This window comes from Narcine bancroftii, chromosome 9 (assembly GCF_036971445.1).
Source record: "Narcine bancroftii isolate sNarBan1 chromosome 9, sNarBan1.hap1, whole genome shotgun sequence".
NCBI lineage: Eukaryota > Metazoa > Chordata > Chondrichthyes > Torpediniformes > Narcinidae > Narcine > Narcine bancroftii.
In genome coordinates this window covers 103057119-103078327 of record NC_091477.1, presented here as the reverse complement: position 1 = coordinate 103078327, position 21209 = coordinate 103057119, and the positions used below count along the sequence as shown (strand labels likewise).

At 36.4% G+C, this 21209-nt stretch overlaps 2 protein-coding genes across 3 annotated transcripts in view; one reads left to right on the top strand and one right to left on the bottom strand.

Moving 5' to 3' along the window:
* Positions 1 to 21209, bottom strand: part of LOC138742545 (endothelin-converting enzyme 2-like) — a 215691-nt gene that overhangs the window by 111180 nt on the left and 83302 nt on the right. The gene's annotated exons all lie outside the window — the stretch shown is intronic.
* The window catches only part of psmd2 (proteasome 26S subunit ubiquitin receptor, non-ATPase 2), a 50584-nt gene that overhangs the window by 3768 nt on the left and 25607 nt on the right, over positions 1 to 21209 (top strand). The window contains exons 2-12 of the mRNA XM_069897090.1: positions 3996 to 4052; positions 4395 to 4559; positions 9964 to 10085; positions 11023 to 11247; positions 12061 to 12219; positions 13615 to 13759; positions 15145 to 15205; positions 16466 to 16612; positions 16689 to 16795; positions 17819 to 17946; positions 20605 to 20692. Of these exons, the coding sequence (XP_069753191.1) occupies positions 3996 to 4052; positions 4395 to 4559; positions 9964 to 10085; positions 11023 to 11247; positions 12061 to 12219; positions 13615 to 13759; positions 15145 to 15205; positions 16466 to 16612; positions 16689 to 16795; positions 17819 to 17946; positions 20605 to 20692 (1404 nt within the window). The remainder of the gene's footprint in view (positions 1 to 3995; positions 4053 to 4394; positions 4560 to 9963; positions 10086 to 11022; positions 11248 to 12060; positions 12220 to 13614; positions 13760 to 15144; positions 15206 to 16465; positions 16613 to 16688; positions 16796 to 17818; positions 17947 to 20604; positions 20693 to 21209) is intronic.

The following is a 21209-nucleotide window of genomic DNA, read 5'->3' as shown; positions in this document are numbered from 1 at the left end:
ATAAGCAGTCCAGTTCTTTGTTAGATTAACATAATAAATATTTTCAGACATGTGTATAAACAAAGTTTATTTCCACAAGATCTATTTTTGTTGTGGATAAAATAGCGAGCACTTATTGCATATTGTGGGATGAGAGATCCACAATCCATTCCCTATCTCCAATTACATTTTGAGAAAATGAGCTTTAGTTCATTCCTCTTTATACAAAAACAGAATTTGATGGAATAACTCAGTCAGTCAATCCATATCGGTGGAACAAGAACATTTTTATACAATTTAATGTCTAATTAGTATTTTTGGCAGTTGTCAGCTTACATCTTGATGATTTGAAAGATCTTAATTGCTTTATTTCCTGCATCCTTCTTCTGACTTACCTTGATAATTTTCTCATGATCATAACTCTGCATGGTTTGGTGCTCAGCTAAATGAAAACTACTGTATCTTGCTTTTATGTAGCATTTAACATTACAAAACATCCAAAGATACTTCAAAATTTTATCAAACTAAATTTGACACAGAAGGACAAGGCATGGACACAAATTGAAACTTGCTTATAAAAGGACTTACAAAATGTCTTAAAGGTAAAAGGAGGGAATTCCATTAGTGTCTTAAACACTAAGTTTGCTCTTAAACAGCCAAAGACAGAACCACCGAGACACAGTAGTTAGATTTGATCAAGGACATAATTGGGGAAGAAAATAAGGATGGGAATAGATACTAATATGCAGCTATTTTTTTTTTTTTTAAATTTTTTATTTTTCACACCATAAATCACAATAGCCATGATATACACTTTTTCTTTTCCACACATTTACAGTGACTTTTTCTCCCTCCCCCCTCCCTCCTCCCAAGCCACCCCCCCACCCCCCCCCCTCTCATCCATTTTAGGTATACAATCTAGGTTGCATTAATTCAGTTAGACAATGTTGTCATTCAACAGAAATACACCAGAAATTCTACTGAGTCCATTCTTTTCTTTTCTTCTCCTTCCATCAACTTAGGTAATGTTTGTTCCCGGTAGGTTTTCGCTATTGTATTTAATGTAAGGCTCCCATACTTGTTCGAATATTTCAATATTATTTCTTAAACTATATGTTATTTTTTCTAATGGAATACATTTATTCATTTCTATATACCATTGTTGTATTTTCAAATTATCTTCCAATTTCCAGGTTGACATAATACATTTTTTTGCTACGGCTAGGGCTATCTTGACAAATCTTTTTTGTGCATCTTCCAAGTCAATTCCAAATTCTTTATTTTTTATGTTACTTAGGAGAAAGATCTCTGGATTCTTTGGTATATTGTTTTCTGTTATTTTATTTAATATCTGATTGAGATCATCCCAAAATTTTTCTACTCTCTCACATGTCCAGATTGCATGAATTGTTGTTCCCCTTTCTTTTTTACATCGAAAACATCTATCAGATACTGTTGGGTCCCATTTATTTAACTTTTGCGGTGTAATGTTTAGTCTGTGTAACCAATTATATTGTATCATACGCAGCCTCGTATTTATTGTATTTCTCATCGTTCCAGAGCATAACTTCTCCCATGTTTCCTTTTTTATCTTTATATTTAAATCTTGTTCCCATTTTTGTTTAGTTTTACCATTTGTTTCCTCATTCTCCTTTTCTTGCAGTTTAATATACATATTTTTTATAAATCTTTTGATTAACATTGTATCTGTAATCACATATTCAAGGTTACTTCCCTCTGGTAAACTCAAGTTGTTTCCTAATTTATCTTTCAAGTAGGATCTCAGTTGGTAATATGCCAGCGCTGTATCTCCAGTTATATTGTACTTATCTCTCATTTGTTCAAAGGATAAGAATCTACTTCCTGAAAAACAATTTTCTATTCTTTTAATCCCTTTTTTTTCCCATTTTCTAAAGGCAAGGTTGTCTATTGTAAAAGGGAGTAGTAATATGCAGCTATTGACATAAATTTGAGACCTTGCTTGACATGAGGTCAGTTGCTCAACACTCGCTAACGCAATAGCTGAGAGTTACAATATTGGCGAGATGAGGGCCACCAGCCAGGGAGTGTTGGAATAGGTAAGTGTAGACGTAATAATAATGAGTGTTTCAGCAGCAAATAACCTTGAAAAAGAGGTTCAGGAAATTGGTTTTAATACTGCAATGGAGATTTTTTTTTCATTTATAGTATTACGTAACTTACTCACCTCACCATTTAATTGTGAAATACCTCCAGTTATAAACAAGAATATTTTGTCTGCTTTTGTAAATCTGGAACCAAGATGCGCTGTCATTTTCATCATACTTAGAAGCAAAATTGGCATGCACAATCATTCTGAATCTAATACTAATGAGGGAATTTTGTCTTCAGCAATATATTTTTGACTTTTGTTGCCGCTGGAAAATGAAATTGTCAGGTTTGGATGGCATTTGCAATTTTTAATATTTTCCTTGCTTGACCAACAAAATAGTTACCTTGCATACAGATGTATCCAAATAATATACAGGTACTCCCCAGCTTATAACCATAATTGGGACTGAAGAATCGGTCATATCTCGAAATGGGCGCAAGTCGGAATTACCAAAGTCTTAAGGCAAAGTTTTTAATCAAATCTTTTTTCATTGTAGATTTGACGATAACAACCTAAAGCTTCCTTAATTTGTCGATCGACCTTTGCGAATCTTTCCACATTCTGCTCCATACTTACCTTTTCAGTTGATGTCCCAGGCACCGTCGGCTGGGCATGGCTATCTTGATTTCCTATGCGCATGTATGAGTCTTCGGTTGGTGCATGTGTGGTGCATTTGTGTATTGGAATTCATTTGGCGCATACGCGAGAGTTAAGCACTCTAACTATATTGAATTTGCACCCGTAACTCTCACGCATGCGCCAATACGCGAACCCACTGTGCATGCACGCAGGAATGAAGATGGCCGTGCTCAGCCTCTGTGCCCTGGGACTCCGACTAACAAGGTAAGTACGCACATTTTGGCTCTTGTGTGCCCTGTATCCCTATTGTAGTTTGTCAAATACAACATGAATCGCGTAAATTTTATATTTTTTCCTTTTTTTAAATTTATTCGTATGTGTGGATGGACATAGATTGCAAGTCGGGTAGTACCTGTAGTTTGGAGCTAAATAGCATATTATTTTTGGCACTAAATAGTTTTTAGTATTCATTGACTTTCAGGGTAAGCATGTCTGTCTAGGAAAATTAAACATTTTGTCTCTTGCCAACTGATGCAAGATGTAAATCCTGCCTAATCATACTTGACTCCAATTTCACAGTGTGTTTATTTGTGAGGACTGTTTTTGGATGTTAATGATATTCAGTGCAACTAACAACTTAATGTTGCAGATTTGTCCCTTTTAAAAATCAAACTGAAGATGTACAAATTCATTTCATGTAAAAATACTTTAAGATAGGAGAGAATGCAGTTGTTCAACCTATTATCTTGGATAGAATTAAACCCAAGTCTGGAGTGTGATGCAAAACTCCTGCATCCAATTCCTAAACAGATTAAAAATAGAATTGTTAGTCTCCTGTGTCATTGAGTGAGAAGAGTCAAGGCCATAATAGTAGTGCCGAATTGGGGATTGCATATAATTTGGCTAGAAGAAAGGAAAATTGATAGTGAGTAATGAAGAGCTTGTTTATATTCAATATGTAGCAGTATATTTACTTTTTGGGTGGGCAAATGTTTAAGTGATAGAGAGAAAACCTGCTTAAAGTTGTGTTGGAAATAACCTTGCTTAGCATGGTATGTGAGCCAAATATGATTCTTAATTAACAGCATGGATAATTCATAAAAGATGCACATTTCAATAACTTCTTATAAATTTAGAAAAGAACAAAACAAAAATTGGTGTTCCAGCAAATGAATTGATGTAAATCTGCTGTTTTGAAACAGTTAAATCTACATCAACGGCAATCAAGATGTATTTCCAGTTTGCTATTACTTTTCTTCAGGAGGTGCATGGTTATTTTAACTTTCCATATTTTTAAATTTTTTAGTCTGATGAGGATAAGCAGCTGCAGGAAGAATTGGAGATGCTTGTGGAAAGATTGAGTGTAAGTTCTCTTACTGTTCTGTTGTTTTAACTTTGTACTTTAAGAGTCGTTTTGTTGATTTTCTCTTCTGGGAGATGTATAATCACACCCCAAGTAATAAGGTGTTAAATACTTTAATATTTCAGCCTGGCATACAAAAGACTTGGGCTGGTTTTGTGGTTTAATTTAAATTTGCAAAATTCCTTTGATCACTAAGTAAGCCTTGCAAATGTATTCCTCATCTTAAACACGCTAAAGAATATTTTGTGGCTATCATAAACACGTATTTATTTTTTCTGGTGCTTTTAAAGTTGGCTTGAGTAAAACGAATTTAGAAGAATTCCTGGGGATTTTGTGTTCTAGGAACCAAACACTCAACTTTATCGAGCTGCTCTGGAGGAACTCCGAAGGCAAATTCGTTCATCTACCACCTCCATGACATCTGTTCCTAAACCACTCAAGTTCCTTCGACCACATTATGAAAAACTTAAAGAAATATATGAAAAAATGCCATCTGGGGAAAATAAGGTAACTTTTTTCTAAAATGGTAGGTATTGGATCTTAGCATTTCACTAATATTGTATGTAATTACTTAAATTCACTATTACACTGGTGGGGGGGTGAACTACAGATGCAATAAAAAGAAAAAAAAATCTTTTTAAAAAAAAATCACCACCACAGGTCAGTCAACGTCATTGGATAGAAACTTTCAAAAGAACTATTGTGAAATAATCATATTCAAATTTGAAATATGTGGTACGCTTTAGATTCATCTTTCAATAGTTTCTTGAGGGACAGGGCAAGCTAACATTGGCAGGAGTGAAACAAAAGTCTGCCAACCCTGTGATTGTAGTAAAGACAGATAAGCTGGGAAACAGCAGGTCTTGGGGCGTCCATAAGAGGTAAAGATGTTTAACCAACGTTTCGGGCTTGCGCCCTTCCTCAGGTTATGAGAAAAATAGGCAGGTGCCTCAATTAAAAGGCTGGGGAGGAGGAAAGAAAGGGGGAGCAACACAGTTTAATAGACAGAGGGATTATGGATAGGAGGACAGGAGAGGAAAAGTGAGAATTGATCAGGGCTCTGAATGTAGAGCTGGAGGAAAGGAGACAGGCGGAAAAGGAAAGAGAGAAAGCTGGAGGATAGGAGAAATTGAATTAGAAGGGGGTGGGGATAATGGAAACTGGAGGTCAAAGTTAATGGAGGGCGGTCTCAGTCTGGCAATGCATGAGAGTTGGCAGGGAAATTGAAATGGGTTGTCCGGGGATATTCTTGCTTTTGTGGCGGGCAGAGCCATGGTCAACGAAGCGATCTCCCAGAGTTGGTTCACTTGGAAGGACTATTTGGAGTCCTAAATGGTGGTCAGGGACAAGGTGTGGGTGCAAGTGTAGCACTTTCTGGGGTCAGAAGGGTAGGTGCCAAGGGGCGATACAGTCAAAGATTTTTTTTTGTTGGTTGTTTTTATTCTGAGATATATTTTTGCTTAAATATGCATATTCCTCTTTAGTCCTTGAAACTAGTATTGATTCCCAAATTCATGCCTTCATTTCTCAGTTTCATGTTTCAATCCTTTCATTCAGTTTTGCTCCTACCACAGTTCCATGCTATTTTTAATTATAAATAACATCCGAAAATGGTTATGACGTAGGTAATTTATCACTTCTAAATTGGTTTGTAGTTTTTAACATATTAAATAAAAATGAGTTATTGTATGGTAAAAGGATATCCACGTGGATTTAAAGTAATTGATATTCCTTTTCACAAATATTTTTTATTCAAATATGGTGTTGGGCACAGAGGTAAACTGGTTGATGAACAAAATGTAAGGTGTTGATTCGTTAAGGGAGAGAACTTCTAGAGTCAATACAAATCCATCTCAGAGATATTTAGACTCAAGATTTCAAGGAATGAATAGGAAGACGAGAGGATTATGTATAGAGAATACCAGCAATGAAAGTGAGCTTGTGAAAAAGCAAAGTGCTGTAAAAACAAAAGTCTTAAAAGGGCCAGCAGGAATTTAGGTATTATAAAGAGTTCTGTTTACAATAAAGAATCAACAACATATTGTTAATATAGGGAAGTGGGGGTGATTCTCAAAATGGAGGGATTATTTTGACCAAAACAAGATTTTAAAAATAATATATTTCTAAACAAGAAATCTGATTATATTAGATCAGATTATATAGACGTGGATGAATGCAGTCATTTGCAAAGATGCTGAAAAAAAGGCTGTTGCACACGAAATGTGTTTGTGGGATTGGTAGAAGTGTGTTACTTTAGAATGGTTATGACACAGAAGACAGGAATAAATTGGTCTTTTTCAGGCTGAAAGGGGCAACGAGGATTTGTTCTTGGCCCTCAATTATTTACTATCTATTAACAACTTGGAAGAAAGGGCAAAACGCAAGTTTCAAATTCACTGATAACACCAAATACAGTTGGGAGAGCTGCATTGAGGATATTTGAATCCTAGAACTGGATATAGTTTTAATAAGTGGGTGGAAACCTGGCAAATGAAGTTTAATTTTACAAATGGTGAGATTATACTGTTACGGGCCCAGAAGACCTCAAAACCCAGCAGCAGTAGAAATTCACCAAGAAAAATGGTTACTTAAACAAAAGTTGCTTTTAATTTTCTTTAAACATAAAAACAGGATTAAACTTTAACTTATTACTATTAACTTAACTTGACCCCCTTCTAATTCTAAGCGCACGTGTATGTAGAGTGTATATGTTCAGAAAAGTTCTTTAATTCACAGTCCAATCTCACTTCTCATTCCTCCAAGTTCACTGGTATCAGGCAATTCTTATACTGTGCACAGAATTTAGCATTTATGAATTTTCACCATGCTCTGGTGAAAAGGTAAATGGTTACCGCTCAGGAAGGTTCAAGTTGGTTTCAGAGAGATACATTTGTTGCTCGCTGGACACACACTAACTGATTTCCCACAATCAATATTTCATTGTCTTGCCAAAGAAACTTGCCCCATCATGGGTTTTCCAAATGATAACCACTTCTTCCAGGTCACCACAGAGTTCCTCTTGTTTCCCTTATTTCAGGAGAAACACTAGCCAGTCATTTCCTCTTGTAAGGACCACAAGGGTTTTCATCAGACTGAACTCAGAACTCACAACCCGTCTTCAAAATGGGGTTTCAAACAAGCTTCCAAAAGCCACTGCAGAAGTCAGTTCTCTCTCTCTCTCTCTCTCTTTCTCTCTCTCTCTCTCTCTCTCTCTCCCTCTCTCTGCAAACTGCAAGCAGACATTGCCGGCACTGGAATCAGTTTCTGCCTGGCTGGCTATTGCTTTCAAGACAATAATCCATTTATTCCACAGCATCAGTCCAATTAACACATACTGTGAAGTCTCCATAGGCATCATTCTTCAAAGTTTCTTCAAAGTTTCTGCAAAGTCACTGTGGTCATGACATCTCTCCTCATGCATAACTCTTACATTTTAAATGCGATGCCCTCTGCGAAGTACCACTGTCTTTGTTGTTGTCTTTGTTGTGACCTATACCAAGTACCCCACAATTCTCTTTCAAAGATACATTTATATATAGCTCTCTGAACCCTTCTCCATTAACAATGGTGTGAAACAAGGCTGCGTTCTCGCACCAACCCTCTTTTCAATCTTCTTCAGCATGATGCTGAAACAAGCCATGAAAGACCTCAACAATGAAGACGCTGTTTACATCCGGTACCGCACTGATGGCAGTCTCTTCAATCTGAGGCGCCTGCAAGCTCACACCAAGACACAAAAGTAACTTGTCCGTTTTTGCAGACGATGCAGCTTTAGTTGCCATTCAGAGCCAGCTCTTCAGCGCTTGACGTCCTGTTTTGCGGAAACTGCCCAAATATTTGGCCTGGAAGTCAGCCTGAAGAAAACTGAGGTCCCCCATCAGCCAGCTCCCCACCATGAATACCAGCTCCCCCACATCTCCATCGGGCACACAAAACTCAAAACGGTCAACCAGTTTACCTATCTCGGCTGTACCATTTCATCGGATGCAAGGATCGACAACGAGATAGACAACAGACTCGCCAAGGCAAATAGCGCCTTTGGAAGACTACACAAAAGAGTCTGGAAAAACAACCAACTGAAAAACCTCACAAAGATTAGCGTATACAGACCCATTGTCATACCCACACTCCTGTTCGGCTCCGAACCGCCAGTGGGCTGATATCGCCTCAAACCGTGCATCTTGGCGCCTCACAGTTCAGCGGGCCGCAACCTCCTTTGAAGAAGACCGCAGAGCCCACCTCACTGTCAAAAGACAAAGGAGGAAACACCCAACCCCAACCAACCAATTTTCCCTTGCAACCGCTACAACCGTGTCTGCCTGTCCCGCATCGGACTTGTCAGCCACAAACGAGCCTGCAGCTGACGTGGACATTACCCCTCCATAAATCTTCGTCTGCCAAGCCAAAGAAGAGAAGGTATGTTTTAAAGGAGATAAATTGGGGCAGGGTTTTTTAGTGCAGGTCGCTTACAAAGCAGATCTCATTTAAAATACTGGAGCTCTGCCCAAGCCAGACAGCCTGGCTCTGAGTGCCTTTGGAAAAGCTTTGGTGAGTGCCTATAGAGCAGGGGTTCCCAACCTTTTTGTTCCTCTGTACCCCTTTGGCATTTTTATAGGTTCCCGTGTACCCCTAAAAATTAAGGATTTAAAAAAAAACCACAGCATTGTGCAATCTAACTGCAGATTACAACACCATGTATTGTACAGTACTGGTTATTCTCTCAGACTCAATATACCCCCTAAAAAGTGCAAATGTACCACTGGAGGTACATGTACCCCAGGTTGGGGACCCCTGCTATAGAGACTTAACTAATGGACTGTTGGTTTGAAAAGCAACAGATGAAAGATCTCTGAGGACTAGGTTTAGAGCCACAGGCTGTCTGAGGGTAGTTTGCTGTTCTAAGAGGCCAAGTGGTTTTGCAAGCAGAGAGAGTCAAACAGGCTTTTTTTCTGGGAGAGAGAGTGAGAGAGAATTGACTTCTACAGTGCTAGAGTTCAGCAGCAGTAGCTGGGACTGGAACATGACAAGCTGATGCCTGGCAGCATCAGCACTGAGGCAAGGTTGGCATTGTTCCTCAGTTTCCTGTTGCCTGCTCCTTGTTTGTCTGGAGACCTGAGCACTGAGACAGGCCTGGTGTTGCTTTGGCCACTTGTTTTAATTCTGAATGTACATTGATGCACAGCACTGGAACTAATTGAGGTGTCCCTCGTACAATCTAATGTAGTGGAACTGTACCCATTCTGGAATTGATGTAAATTTGTATATACAGATACTCCCTGACTTCTGACTTGTACAACTTGTGTCCATCTGTACATATGACCAAATGCTTAAAAAATATATCTAAGAAAAAATTCAAAATTTACCTGGTTTATGTTGCATTTGACAAACTATAACAGGAATACAGAGCATGTAAGACCCAAAATGTGCGCAGTCACCTTGATTCACGTGCACATGCGCAAGTTTTCAGTTGGCGCATGCACAGGAGTTAAGGGTGCGAATTCAATATCGTCAGGATGCTTAACTCTCGCACATGCACCAACTGAACTCCAATATGCAAACCAACCGTGCATGCACAGGAATCAAGATGGCCGCACACAGCCTATGAATCCCAGGATGCCGACTAATAAAGAAAGTATGCACATTTTGGCTCTTACATGCCCTGTATCCCTGTAATAGTTCGTCAAATACAACATTGATTTTTTTTTTAAGTTTGCTTTAAGATTTCGGTACTCCACGCGCACAGGCAAAATTCTGACTTGCGTCCATCTCTAGATGCAACCGACCCTTTGGTCCCAATTACGGTTGTAAGTCGGGAAATACCTGTAAACAAATATATTTCACCTAAAGGATCTCTTTAACTAAATTACAAGGGAAAAATAGAATGTTCACTATAGTAAATATTTTTTTCCAGCGATTCTGTGCTGATATTGTGTCAGTATTAGCCATGACGATGAGTGGAGAACGGGAGTGCCTAAAATATCGGCTTCTTGGATCTCAGGAAGAACTGGCTTCTTGGGGGCATGAATATGTTAGGTATGTTCTACATAAGGTTGATTTTCTTGGTAATTTTTTTTGTTTGGACATTATAATGGAGTTTGCTAGAGCCCATAAATTTCTTTGCAGTGGATTTAATTACTTGAGCAAGAGGATTATTAAAATACTGTGGAGAATTAGCAGGAAAACAAAAATAATTTGAATGGTTTATGTACTTGTTAATATTATTAATATAAATCTAGATATGCTTTGATATTTAATTTATTCAAATTTTTAACTGTGAACCAGTATAACTAGCCTAATCTGTGGTTTAACAATGAATAAGTAAAAGGACTTGATAGTAGAGGGAGAGAGAGAGAGAGAGATAGAAAGAAAAGAAGGGGAACTAAATATCAAAAATGTTCAAAAATGAACTTTGCAGACTGAAAAAAAGATTACCAGGTCCTGAACAGTTATTTTAGTACACATCCGATTTTAAAATATGTCTGCTATTAAGAAATTTTGCTTTGGTGTTGATGTGCCATAACTGAAACGAGTTTGTTCATTAACCCATTTTGTTCTTTACTCATTAAGGCACCCCATTTCAATTATGTATACTTTTTAACTTCAAAGTTGTGCCTAAATTTTTCTTACATGCCTTGTTTGTTATTTTTTATTATTATTATTGCTGTTTTGCGGTCCAAATCTTCATGATAGTTAGCATCCCTGACAATATTGGGGAATATTAGATTGTCGAGCCAGAGCAACATTTCCTTCTGAGGCCATGTATGAATGGAGAAATAAATGACATTCAAAATCGGTCACATCATGTTTTTCCTTTTGACAATTTACCAGTCTTTGGGATTGTGTATCAGAATTGAAATATTGAACCTTTTTTTTTTAAGGATTGGTAATTGGTGCAATAATATTTAAAACCCATAGAAATGTGTTTGGTAATAAGGAAAATTTATTTATGATATGAAAATTGTTCTCTTAGGCATCTAGCAGGTGAAGTTGCAAAAGAATGGCAGGAAATAGACGAGAATGATAAAGCACAACATGAGATATTGCTCACTCTGGTTAAAGCAGTGGTTCCCTATAATATGGCTCACAATGCTGAACATGAGGCATGTGACCTTCTCATGGAAATTGAGCGTCTTGATATGCTGGAAGAGTACATTGATGAAAACGCATATTCTAAAGTCTGTTTGTATTTAACAAGGTATGTTGCTTCCTCTTTCTGTAGCCATTGTAATGTGACAAAACAGTTGAAAATGTATTTTTTAAACTTCATTTATGTCTGAACATGTTGGATATGTCTTGTACAATTTCAAGTTTTGAGTGCATTTTGTCGTGTTAACTAGAAGCCAAAATTTTTGTCCTTTTTGCTGGGAAGATGAGCAAAAAGTTATTTAATTATTTTCTGTTGTAATTTTAAAAATTAAAATTGATCAATACATTATAATGTTTGCATTTATAATAGGAAGGGCTACCTAATGAAGCTACTGAATTGCAGCAGTTGTTCCACCTCCAACTCCTTGAGCTAAATTTAAGATAATTCTATCCTCCAAATCCCTTAATTTCCCTGGATCTCAAACTTTTAGAAATGGTTAATTTCTTACTCAAAATGTTAAGTTCAAATGTTATTCATGTCAAATGCTTCTTGAAAGTGAATGTTGTTTCCCAGTATCCTCTGATCTCAGAATACATTGCCATCTAGCTCCAATTCACAACGAAGTCACTTGGACTTCACTCATTGATGTCTTTAAAAAAAAAACAATTTTGTCTCCCCCCCCCATTATTAAGAAATGTAGCTACACAGGTTTTCTGGTTTTGTTTCATTGTTAAGTGGGATCTCTGATTAGGTTAATAAAAAATGATGATTCATGCCATTAGATTTTACCTTTTATATTGAACACCTAGTCTGCAGTTAGAATTTACTGGAAAGTTAGCCACCAAATGAAGTTATGTATCATTTTTAACTCTCAAAGCGTGTTGTTTTCAAATTTGTGTACTTTTGTTCTGTTTTCTCCAGCTGTGTCAGTTATGTTCCTGATCCTGAGAATTCTGAACTACTTCGATGTGCTCTTAGTATCTTCCGAAAATTCAATCGCTATCCTGAGGCTCTGCGTCTTGCATTGATGCTAAATAACATGAAATTAGTTGAATGTATTTTTGCGTCCTGTAAAGATGTGTACGTAATCCTTTTACATAAATTGTCAAAATGATCATGTAAAGTCTTGAGACAACTGAACTGTGGTTCCCTAGGTGTCAGCAGACTTTGAATACAAAATAGTTTGAGGGAAAAGCAGTCAAAGCAACAGTTGAATACTGAGAACAATATAACATCCAAACTGCTGTCTCAGCTGAAATCAGCTGTGGCACAAACTGATAAGTAGTTTCTTTGTATTAGTTATTGCTACAGTAAGCAGATATTTTACTGATAGGACATTTGCAAGCAGGAGGCATAGAAATTCTCCCTAGTTTAACATTTTAGATGGACATGTTTAGAACTACATTTTTAGACAAAAACGTCCTGATTATATTTTGAGTATTATTGCACAATCATACAAGTTGTAGAATAATATGTAAATTAATTCAATATTTTCCTTTGGATTTGGTATTTAATGAGCATAATGTTCAAATAAAGCTTTTAACTGCAGTAGTATTGCTAGCTGTTGTGATAATTAGACATCAATTTACTTTCTTTGTTTAATCTAACGTGCTAATTCTGTAGAATTTAATATAATTATGGACTGACCACTTGTTGGCGCTGAAGCTAGTGAAAAACTGATTGGACAAGAAAAATTGCAGTCAGATTAGTAAACCTATCACTTCAACCATCCAATATTTAACATTTAGTCATTTAATCAGTCAGTTTAGCTTAATTGGTTGAATATCCACTTCAGTCTGAATTTGGTTTTACTTTGGTACAAGTTGAATAATGGTTGAAATGTCACTACACTAGTAATAAAGATTGTTAGAGGTGTGGCATTGAAAAGTTAAGCTAGTTCCTGAGAGAGAGCAGTTGGTCTTATTCTAGCCATCTCCAAGAGAACATCACACCCTCATGACAAAACCACTGTAAAGCATTGGCTTTATGGAAGTAATATTAATGTTTTAATTTTACTTCTTCTATGGGAACCGCATTAAAATAGAAGCTGTTGAATTCTGCCTCAGTGTTGTACAGTTTAAATTGTGTAGTTTAAAAAAAATACCAGATGAAAATATTTTTGTTCTTTGATGTAGAAAAGGTGGAAATATTTCCTTACCTTGTATCATCTAGTTGGAGATTCTTAGATTTCTAGATTCAAATCCCATTCTAAATACTTGAGAACAAAAATCTGGATTGGGATATTGGTGCTTATTCATTGAATTGCTTATTGTAAAATACAGTGAAAATCTTTGTTCTCCCTGGCCATTTGAGTCAACCGATACAGTGCAATGGTCTCATACATGTTTGCTGACCTGTGCTGAATCTTAAGGAATCATATTGGGCATTCAATACAGTTGACTGATTTTCTGATGCAAAGTAAATAGTGACACCGAATGGTTTTGTTTAATATTGTTCCTTTAACTTAATCTACAGTATTATCCAGAAACAAGTAGCATTTATGTTGGGTCGTCATGGTGTATTCTTGGAACTAAATGAAGATGTGGAAGACTATGAAGATCTGACAGAAATAATGTCGAACGTCCAATTGAACAGTAATTTTTTGGCTCTTGCTCGGGAAGTAAGTACCTTTTGAATTAGGCAAAAATACACTTGTTCAATTTAGGTTGTACACTGAGCCAAGTGTATTATGGAGTATGCTGAACTTCAATAAATATGGAAAATTGGATGTATTTGATTAATAGAAACAACTTATCCATAGACATTTTGTGTTTATTGTTTCATGGCAAAGCAGAATCAACTTTTGTATGCATTCAAATAAATTGGTAGAAGTGTGTGTTACTGCCCTGGAGACTGCGTGGATAAGGTGGGAAAGCATTTAAAGAATTGAAGCTTGCTCAATTGATTTATTGATTCTCTGTATATCAAGGAAGGTTGCTGTGGTTACTTGTAGGAAGTAATTATCAGTTTACTGTCAGGATAAGCCTAAAATATCACACAGGGTCACTGAAGTAAATCCATTGTTAGCTGACAGTAGATAATCGGATAATTATGCAAAACAAAGGTGCATGTATTAGAATTATTTTCTGGGATACCCAGTCCAAGATTGATTAATCAAAACTTGACATGTGCTGTTCTGACAGTTTTAGGAGAAAATATAGTAAAGTCTAATTAAGCTTTCAATTCATGCTTTGGAAATGAGCGGAGACTGAGAACTTAGAAGCAAAGTTTACTTTCCTTAAAGCATTTTGTTTTGTTTCTGAGCTAATACAAATTTCATTCATAATCTAGTTATGGAAAGACACAAATTTTGGTGTTAGTCTCCCAAAGTACATACTTTTACAGTCCAAACTTTGTATCCACTAATATTGCAAATAATGCAATTGGGGAAAGTTTGTTGTGTTAGCACTGTCTTCTGATACTAGTGTACTTGACATTCGTTTAAATTCACATTACATTAATTTGCCTTCAGAAACCATACAAAATTCAATCATCTAATGTATTTCCTTCTTTGCAGGCCTTATGAAAATTATTCCCAGTAACTTTTATCACTGGCTGTTAGTACTCTAACTATTTAGATATGGGAATTTATGTTCTGACATATGAAAAGTCCATAGTTTGGAATATTTCTGGGCACTACTTCTGTCTTTTGCAGTCTCTATCTTGGATATTTTTGATATGGGATTGCTCTTTGGACAAATAATGGTCTGTTTGGATAGTGTATATCACAATTAATCAACCAACTGCATTTTTTTCTATTTAATTATTCTTGTCAACCATGGCCTACATTTTAGTGAACTTTGGGGAAAAAAATGACATTGTTCCAAATTAAAGTTGTGAGTGGTGACTGAGGGTAGGTTTCAAGAATAATGACATGGTCGGCAACCTACGAGTTTTGAGATTCACCTCTGAGATGGGAAAAGAACAATGCCAAGTCCACTCAAAAGGAGAAACTGACATTTATGGAAATTTTCAATTTAAGACATAAATATTTTCTCTTCCTAGCTGGACATTATGGAACCTAAAGTTCCAGAGGATATTTACAAGACTCATTTGGAAAACAACCGTAAGTTTCAAAACGTTAGTTTAAAACCTTCCATTAATGCATTTACTGTATAGTAACATTTTGAATTTGGATGGCATATCATTTGTAAAAGTGAAACTGAAGAAATCTATTATGTCTAAGTCCAGTTCATTTTTTGGTTATCTACCTCTTTTTTAAGATAGTCTGTTGGATAACAATCTGCATTTGTATGTGAAATTCAATGACAAAACAGAATACTGTTTAAGAAGTGGAAACCAGTGATGATAATTCCTATTATCAAGTAAGATAGAATTAATCACAGCAATTTCAGATCTTCGCCTGAACAGTAGTAGGAGGAAAGATGCTAAGAAGTAAAGCCATTTCAGGAGCCATTTAATATATACTGGAGGAGCTCAGTGATCTCATAGCATCCATAGGAGGTAAAGATATCAACATTTCAGGCCTGATCCATTCCTCAAGGTATAAATAAGAAAAGAAACAGGTATTAAAGGCTAGGAAAAAAGGGGGAAGAATGGACAATACCAAGGAAATCCTGCTGAGATGCGGCTGAATTAACTGGCCTCCAACTAACACAGACTTCTTTCTTTACGCTAGCCAATTCCCTGCTCAATTCCCATTGACATCAGTTCATTCTGGGCTCCTTGATTAAGTGGGAGCTTGAAGATGAGGTCAGAACCCAAATTGTCTTTCTGTGAGTAGGATGTTGCTGAAGAAGTGCTGCTTGACTGCACCACCAATGATCCTTTCCAATAATTTGGTAATGATTAGCAACTGGCTAGATTGGATTGGGTCTTGTGGACTGGACACTTTCCGCAAAGTTGCCAGTGTCGTAACTGCATTGCAAGTTTTGCACAGGTCTTTGATGCTATTGTCAGAAAGTTGTTGGTCTCCATAGCCTTTGCTATATCCAGTGCCTTTAGTTGTTTCTTGGTAACACGGAGTGAATCAGATTGGCATCTAAAATGCTAGGACTACTGGAGAAGACCACAAATGATCTAAAAATTGATGTGAATCTGGAACAGTAGAAATCTTTCTTTTGAACAGAGGCAAAGAACTGTGATTGTCGTATAGTATAGAAAAGGGCACTCCAGCCCATAAAGTCTGTGCCAGCGTTTATCTTCTCTCACTGTAGCTCAATGTGATGCACGTAGCAAAACTTCCCCACCTCACCTACTTTGTGTTTACTTTAAACTGTAAGTGTATGTATTTAAAAATTATTTGAGGGACTAAATTATATCATTTAATTATGCTGCTTGGATTTTTTTAAAATTTCATTTGCAGGTTTTGGGAGCACTGGGTCCCAGATTGATTCTGCCCGAATGAATTTAGCTTCTTCGTTTGTTAATGGTTTTGTAAATGCTGCATTTGGACAAGATAAACTGCTAACAGAAGATGGCAATAAATGGCTTTACAAAAACAAAGACCATGGTGAGTATATTGTACAGGTGTTGATGTGCCATAACTGATGCGAGTTTGTTCATTAACCCATTTTGTCCTTTACCAGGTATGCTAAGTGCTGCAGCTTCATTAGGAATGATACTATTATGGGATGTTGATGGTGGTTTGACGCAAATTGACAAGTATTTATACTCTTCAGAAGACTACATTAAGGTAGGCCATATAAAATGCATGCTTATTTGAATTGAGTGGCATAGAGTGCCTTGGATGCCATTCCACATCAGTATATTTAGGGACATCATTGTGAAAACATTCCAAGTGTCCCTAATGCTTCTGATAATGCAGACATTTGCTAGTTCACAAACTTGAATGTACTTTATGGTGCCCATTGCCTCATTAAACATTTTGAAAAGGTAATGTTGATTCCAAATTTGGTTGTTTCATGCTTCTTGCTGCTAATTCAATTGATTTCCACAGAAATTCCTGGTGACCAGTCTCTCCATTTTGAATTGGAGAATTATATATTTCTTCCCAATTTCATGGAACAGTAGACATTTATCAGTATATATTTAAGTTATGTATTTACATGTGTTATTCCTTCAAAAATTATGCCTTGTAAACCTATTTGTTATCAATACAAAGGTTGCTATGTTTTTTATACCAGTTATTTTTTTTCTGATTGCAAGCAAATTAATGACGTGCTTAAACATAATGAATTAAATGAATGTCGTGCTGTTTTCCAAAAGTAAATGCTTTAATTTCTTTAAACTGAATACTATCAACTGTGTTTAACTTGCCTAATAACTGTATTTTTTCACTTTTAATATATGGAGGGGGACTTGTTTAGATATTATTTTATCTCTGAATATTTTATGCATTTGATAGATCATTTTCATATCTGGAGTTGGGTCCCAAAAAGTTGGCCATTCTTTTTCTCCCATCAATGTTGCTTGACCAGCTAAGTTTGTCCAGCAGAATATGTGTTGCTCAGATTCCAGCATCTGTAATTTCCTGTCTATCTCTTAAAAATAATGTTTTGTTTTTAAAATTTAAACCAGATTTATCCATTACAGAGCATTGTTGTCAATTAGAATATTTCATCTATTGAGAAGAGGAGAAAAAAACTAAATTTGTTTTTCAAACAGAATAAATGAGTGCAAAAATGTCTGTCCTGAATGAGTATATAATTTATAGTATATCTATTTCATTAAACTGCTAATAATCATTTTTTTCCAGTCTGGTGCCTTGCTTGCATGTGGCATTGTAAATTCAGGTGTCCGGAATGAGTGTGATCCAGCTCTTGCTCTTCTCTCAGATTATGTCCTACATAGCAGCAATACAATGAGAATTGGAGCCATTTTTGGGTAAGCATATTTATTAGAGAAAAGAAAATAGCTGTTCTCATCTATCACTTACTGATGTAATGCATGCCTGATGCATTTTCCCCACGCATACTAAATTTGGAATAGTCTTTCTGCTGTTTTCAGCACTTTGCAAATTTGATATAGATTTATTTTGAACAGTGGTAGAGAGAAAAAAAGCATTAATTCCATTTTGAAAGATAGCACAAGAATTGTATTTGAATTTCCTGGCAATTAAATATAGTGTATCCCATCCAGAGTTTGAATGACAGTGGGGAAATTAAAATCATAAACAAAGCATCAGAAAATAAAATAACCACTAATGAACTAGAATTTCCTTGAAACTTGAGTTCTGTTGGAAGTGGAATACCCAAGGTTTTTATAGATTACAGCACCTGTATCTGAATGTTAATGAAACAATAGAGATGCTTGTTGACTTCAGGAGGGCCCAGGGGCCCACATTCCACTGACCATTGTCAGCTCAACTGTTGAGGTTATAGAGAGTATCAAGTTACTTGGAGTGCACTTGGCGGAGAATCTCACCTGGACCCTTCATCCTCACTACATTTTATAGAGGATGCATTGAGAGCATCCTGTGCAACTGCATCACCACCTGGTTTGGAAGCTGTACCATCTCAGACTGCAAGGCCCTGCAGAAGATAGTGAAGTCAGTGGAAAAGATCATTGGGACTCTCTTCCTACCATGAAGGGCATCTACAATGCTTGAGGCAGGTAAAAGGCAATAAACATTGAGAAGGACTCCACTCACCCCTCATGTAAACTGTTCTCCCTTTGGCTATCTGGTAGGAGGTGCCTTAGCACTCAGGTACTTGCATCCAGATTGGGCAACAGTTTTTCTCCATAGCCATCAGTTGTGCCATGGACTTTTACAATATACGTCTTAATATTGTAATATTTCAACTTATTTTGCAACTCATTTATGTAAATATGCTCCATGGTCCTGGAGAAACATTATCTTGACCATCCGAGCATGGTATGTACGATAAATAAAGGTGACGATTAAATTAATATGAGTGACATTTCTAATGTAATAATTCAGTGCTGTGGATATAAGCTATATATTTTCTATTTTTGTCATTTTCCCTCATTTTTTATCATAATTCCTAACTTGGAATTTCATAGAAATTCTAGTATCCTTCCCATTTTATTTTTCCTCTCTGGTGTCCTATTTTCAATTTAGGGGTGTGCTTTGCATTCTTGAAAATTGTTTATTAGAGAAATAAGCCCTGTTTTCCAGCCCGATGTTTAATTTTAGAAGTAAAGTCAGTTTTTGACAACTTTCCATGTGCCAGCAAGTGTAATACACAAGTCTGCTTGCATTGGCAACATCCAAATTGGCACGGAATCATTGATTTTTGCAAGCCAAAGTAAGAAATATTGCAGTAGTTACAAGCTCTTTGTGAATATCTTGTGTTCTTGCTTGTGTAAGCAATGCAGTGTTGTCAGCACAGATAAACTTTTGGGATTTAATGCAAGGGATATATTCTTTGTGGATGTTAAGAAACACTTGTAAAGTGTGAATGATCCTGAGAGTCTTGCTGTGCTACTTAATACTTAATTTGAAGGCCACTGTATCTTGTCATATGTTGATGATCAGTCAAAGAAGGCAACTTCTATTTTGATATGCTCTGAAACTCTAGCTCAAGAAAGGTGAAGCGCAAAGACCTGATCAAAATATTTTTACAGCTCATTTGGGAGGCAGATTTTTAAGGGTGTTATTGTCCAGTTAAAGATCAAACTATGCAGTTTGTCAACAAAAGAAAGTTTGGTTAAGAACTTTGAGGATTGGAAGATGATTTTTCTGATTTCAGGATCGTGACGAGAAGCAAAGCTGTATAGCTCAGAAACGTCCTTTCAACCCATCAAATCCATGCCAACCTTTTTGACCATCCACACTAAATGCTTTTATTTTGAAATAGTGCAAGACTTCAGGAATTTGATTTAGGGATGTTGAGGGTCAAATTGAACCACAGCTTTTTTTCCAATGATCCAGTTCTAAAGTTCTAAATAAATGCCGTCAACCTCAGCAGACTTCCCAGTCTTCTTCGTTTTCCTTTTCCGCAAAGACTGTCAAAAAGTTACTTCTGTGGTGAGAATGCTTAAGCAGCTTCCCTTTTTTTATGGTTGTCATTGATGCAATCACACTGATTTTTGAAGCCTTGTATATTTCCAGTGAAGCTACACCAAAATGATATGGCAGGAAATAGGATTTCCTGCTGTTGAAAAGTTGGGCAAAGCAGCTGTAGATACTTTAGCATGATCTCTATATTTTCTTGACAGTGCCTATGAAAATGACCCATGAAGCTTTCCTGGAATTCTTATGACGATGTTGGCTTTCAACAGAAAATACTAGCAATGCGCAATAGGTCTTGTTCAATCTATATAGATTTTTTTTTAATAATTTTTTTATTTTTCACACTATGAACCATATCAACCAAAATATGTACAAATGTTTCTCATTAAATTTACACAGTGGTCTTTTCTCCCTTTTTTTCCCCTTTCCCTCCCTCCCATATACCCACCCCCCTCCAAAACCCATAAATATTCAACATATACAATATAATAAAACCATAAAACAAATGCTCATGGGCAATTATTTTTCCTAAATATATTCCATTTTTATAATTTCTTCTTCGGCAGGCTTGGACTTGCATACGCAGGTTCTAATCGGGAAGATGTATTGGCTCTTCTGCTGCCTGTGATTCGAGACTCGAAATCTAGCATGGAGGTATGATCAAAGAAACTCCCAATATTGAAAATCTGAATTATTGCTTAGTTTTCATTGAGGTAAATCTATTTGATATCTTGCAGCACAGGACTGATCCATGTTGGTCCACAAATGGATAATTAAATTCCCATTCACTGATGTTTGGATTTGATCTGCTTGTGGAAGGTGTACATTTTCTTTGAATATTACCTTTTGTGGCTTAGATTTTGCCATAACTGAAGATGGCGATTCAATGGTTTACAACAAATGGTCACTGTGTGCCAGTAATACACAGATGGTTCCTAATAACATTGCAGTACCTGATGACGGGCCCAGGTCCATAGCATTGATTACCCTTTGTTTCTGGATGTTGCATGTCATGCTGAGTTTTTCCAGCATGTTTTGTGTATTGCAATAAAATCTAGCTTGCATTATAGAAATAGGTTCTTGGTTTGCTTTTTATTTCCAGTGTAATAATTGTGCTAAAACATTGAAGCGATTGTGTTTTGACCACTTGTCTAATTATTTGATTTCAAAT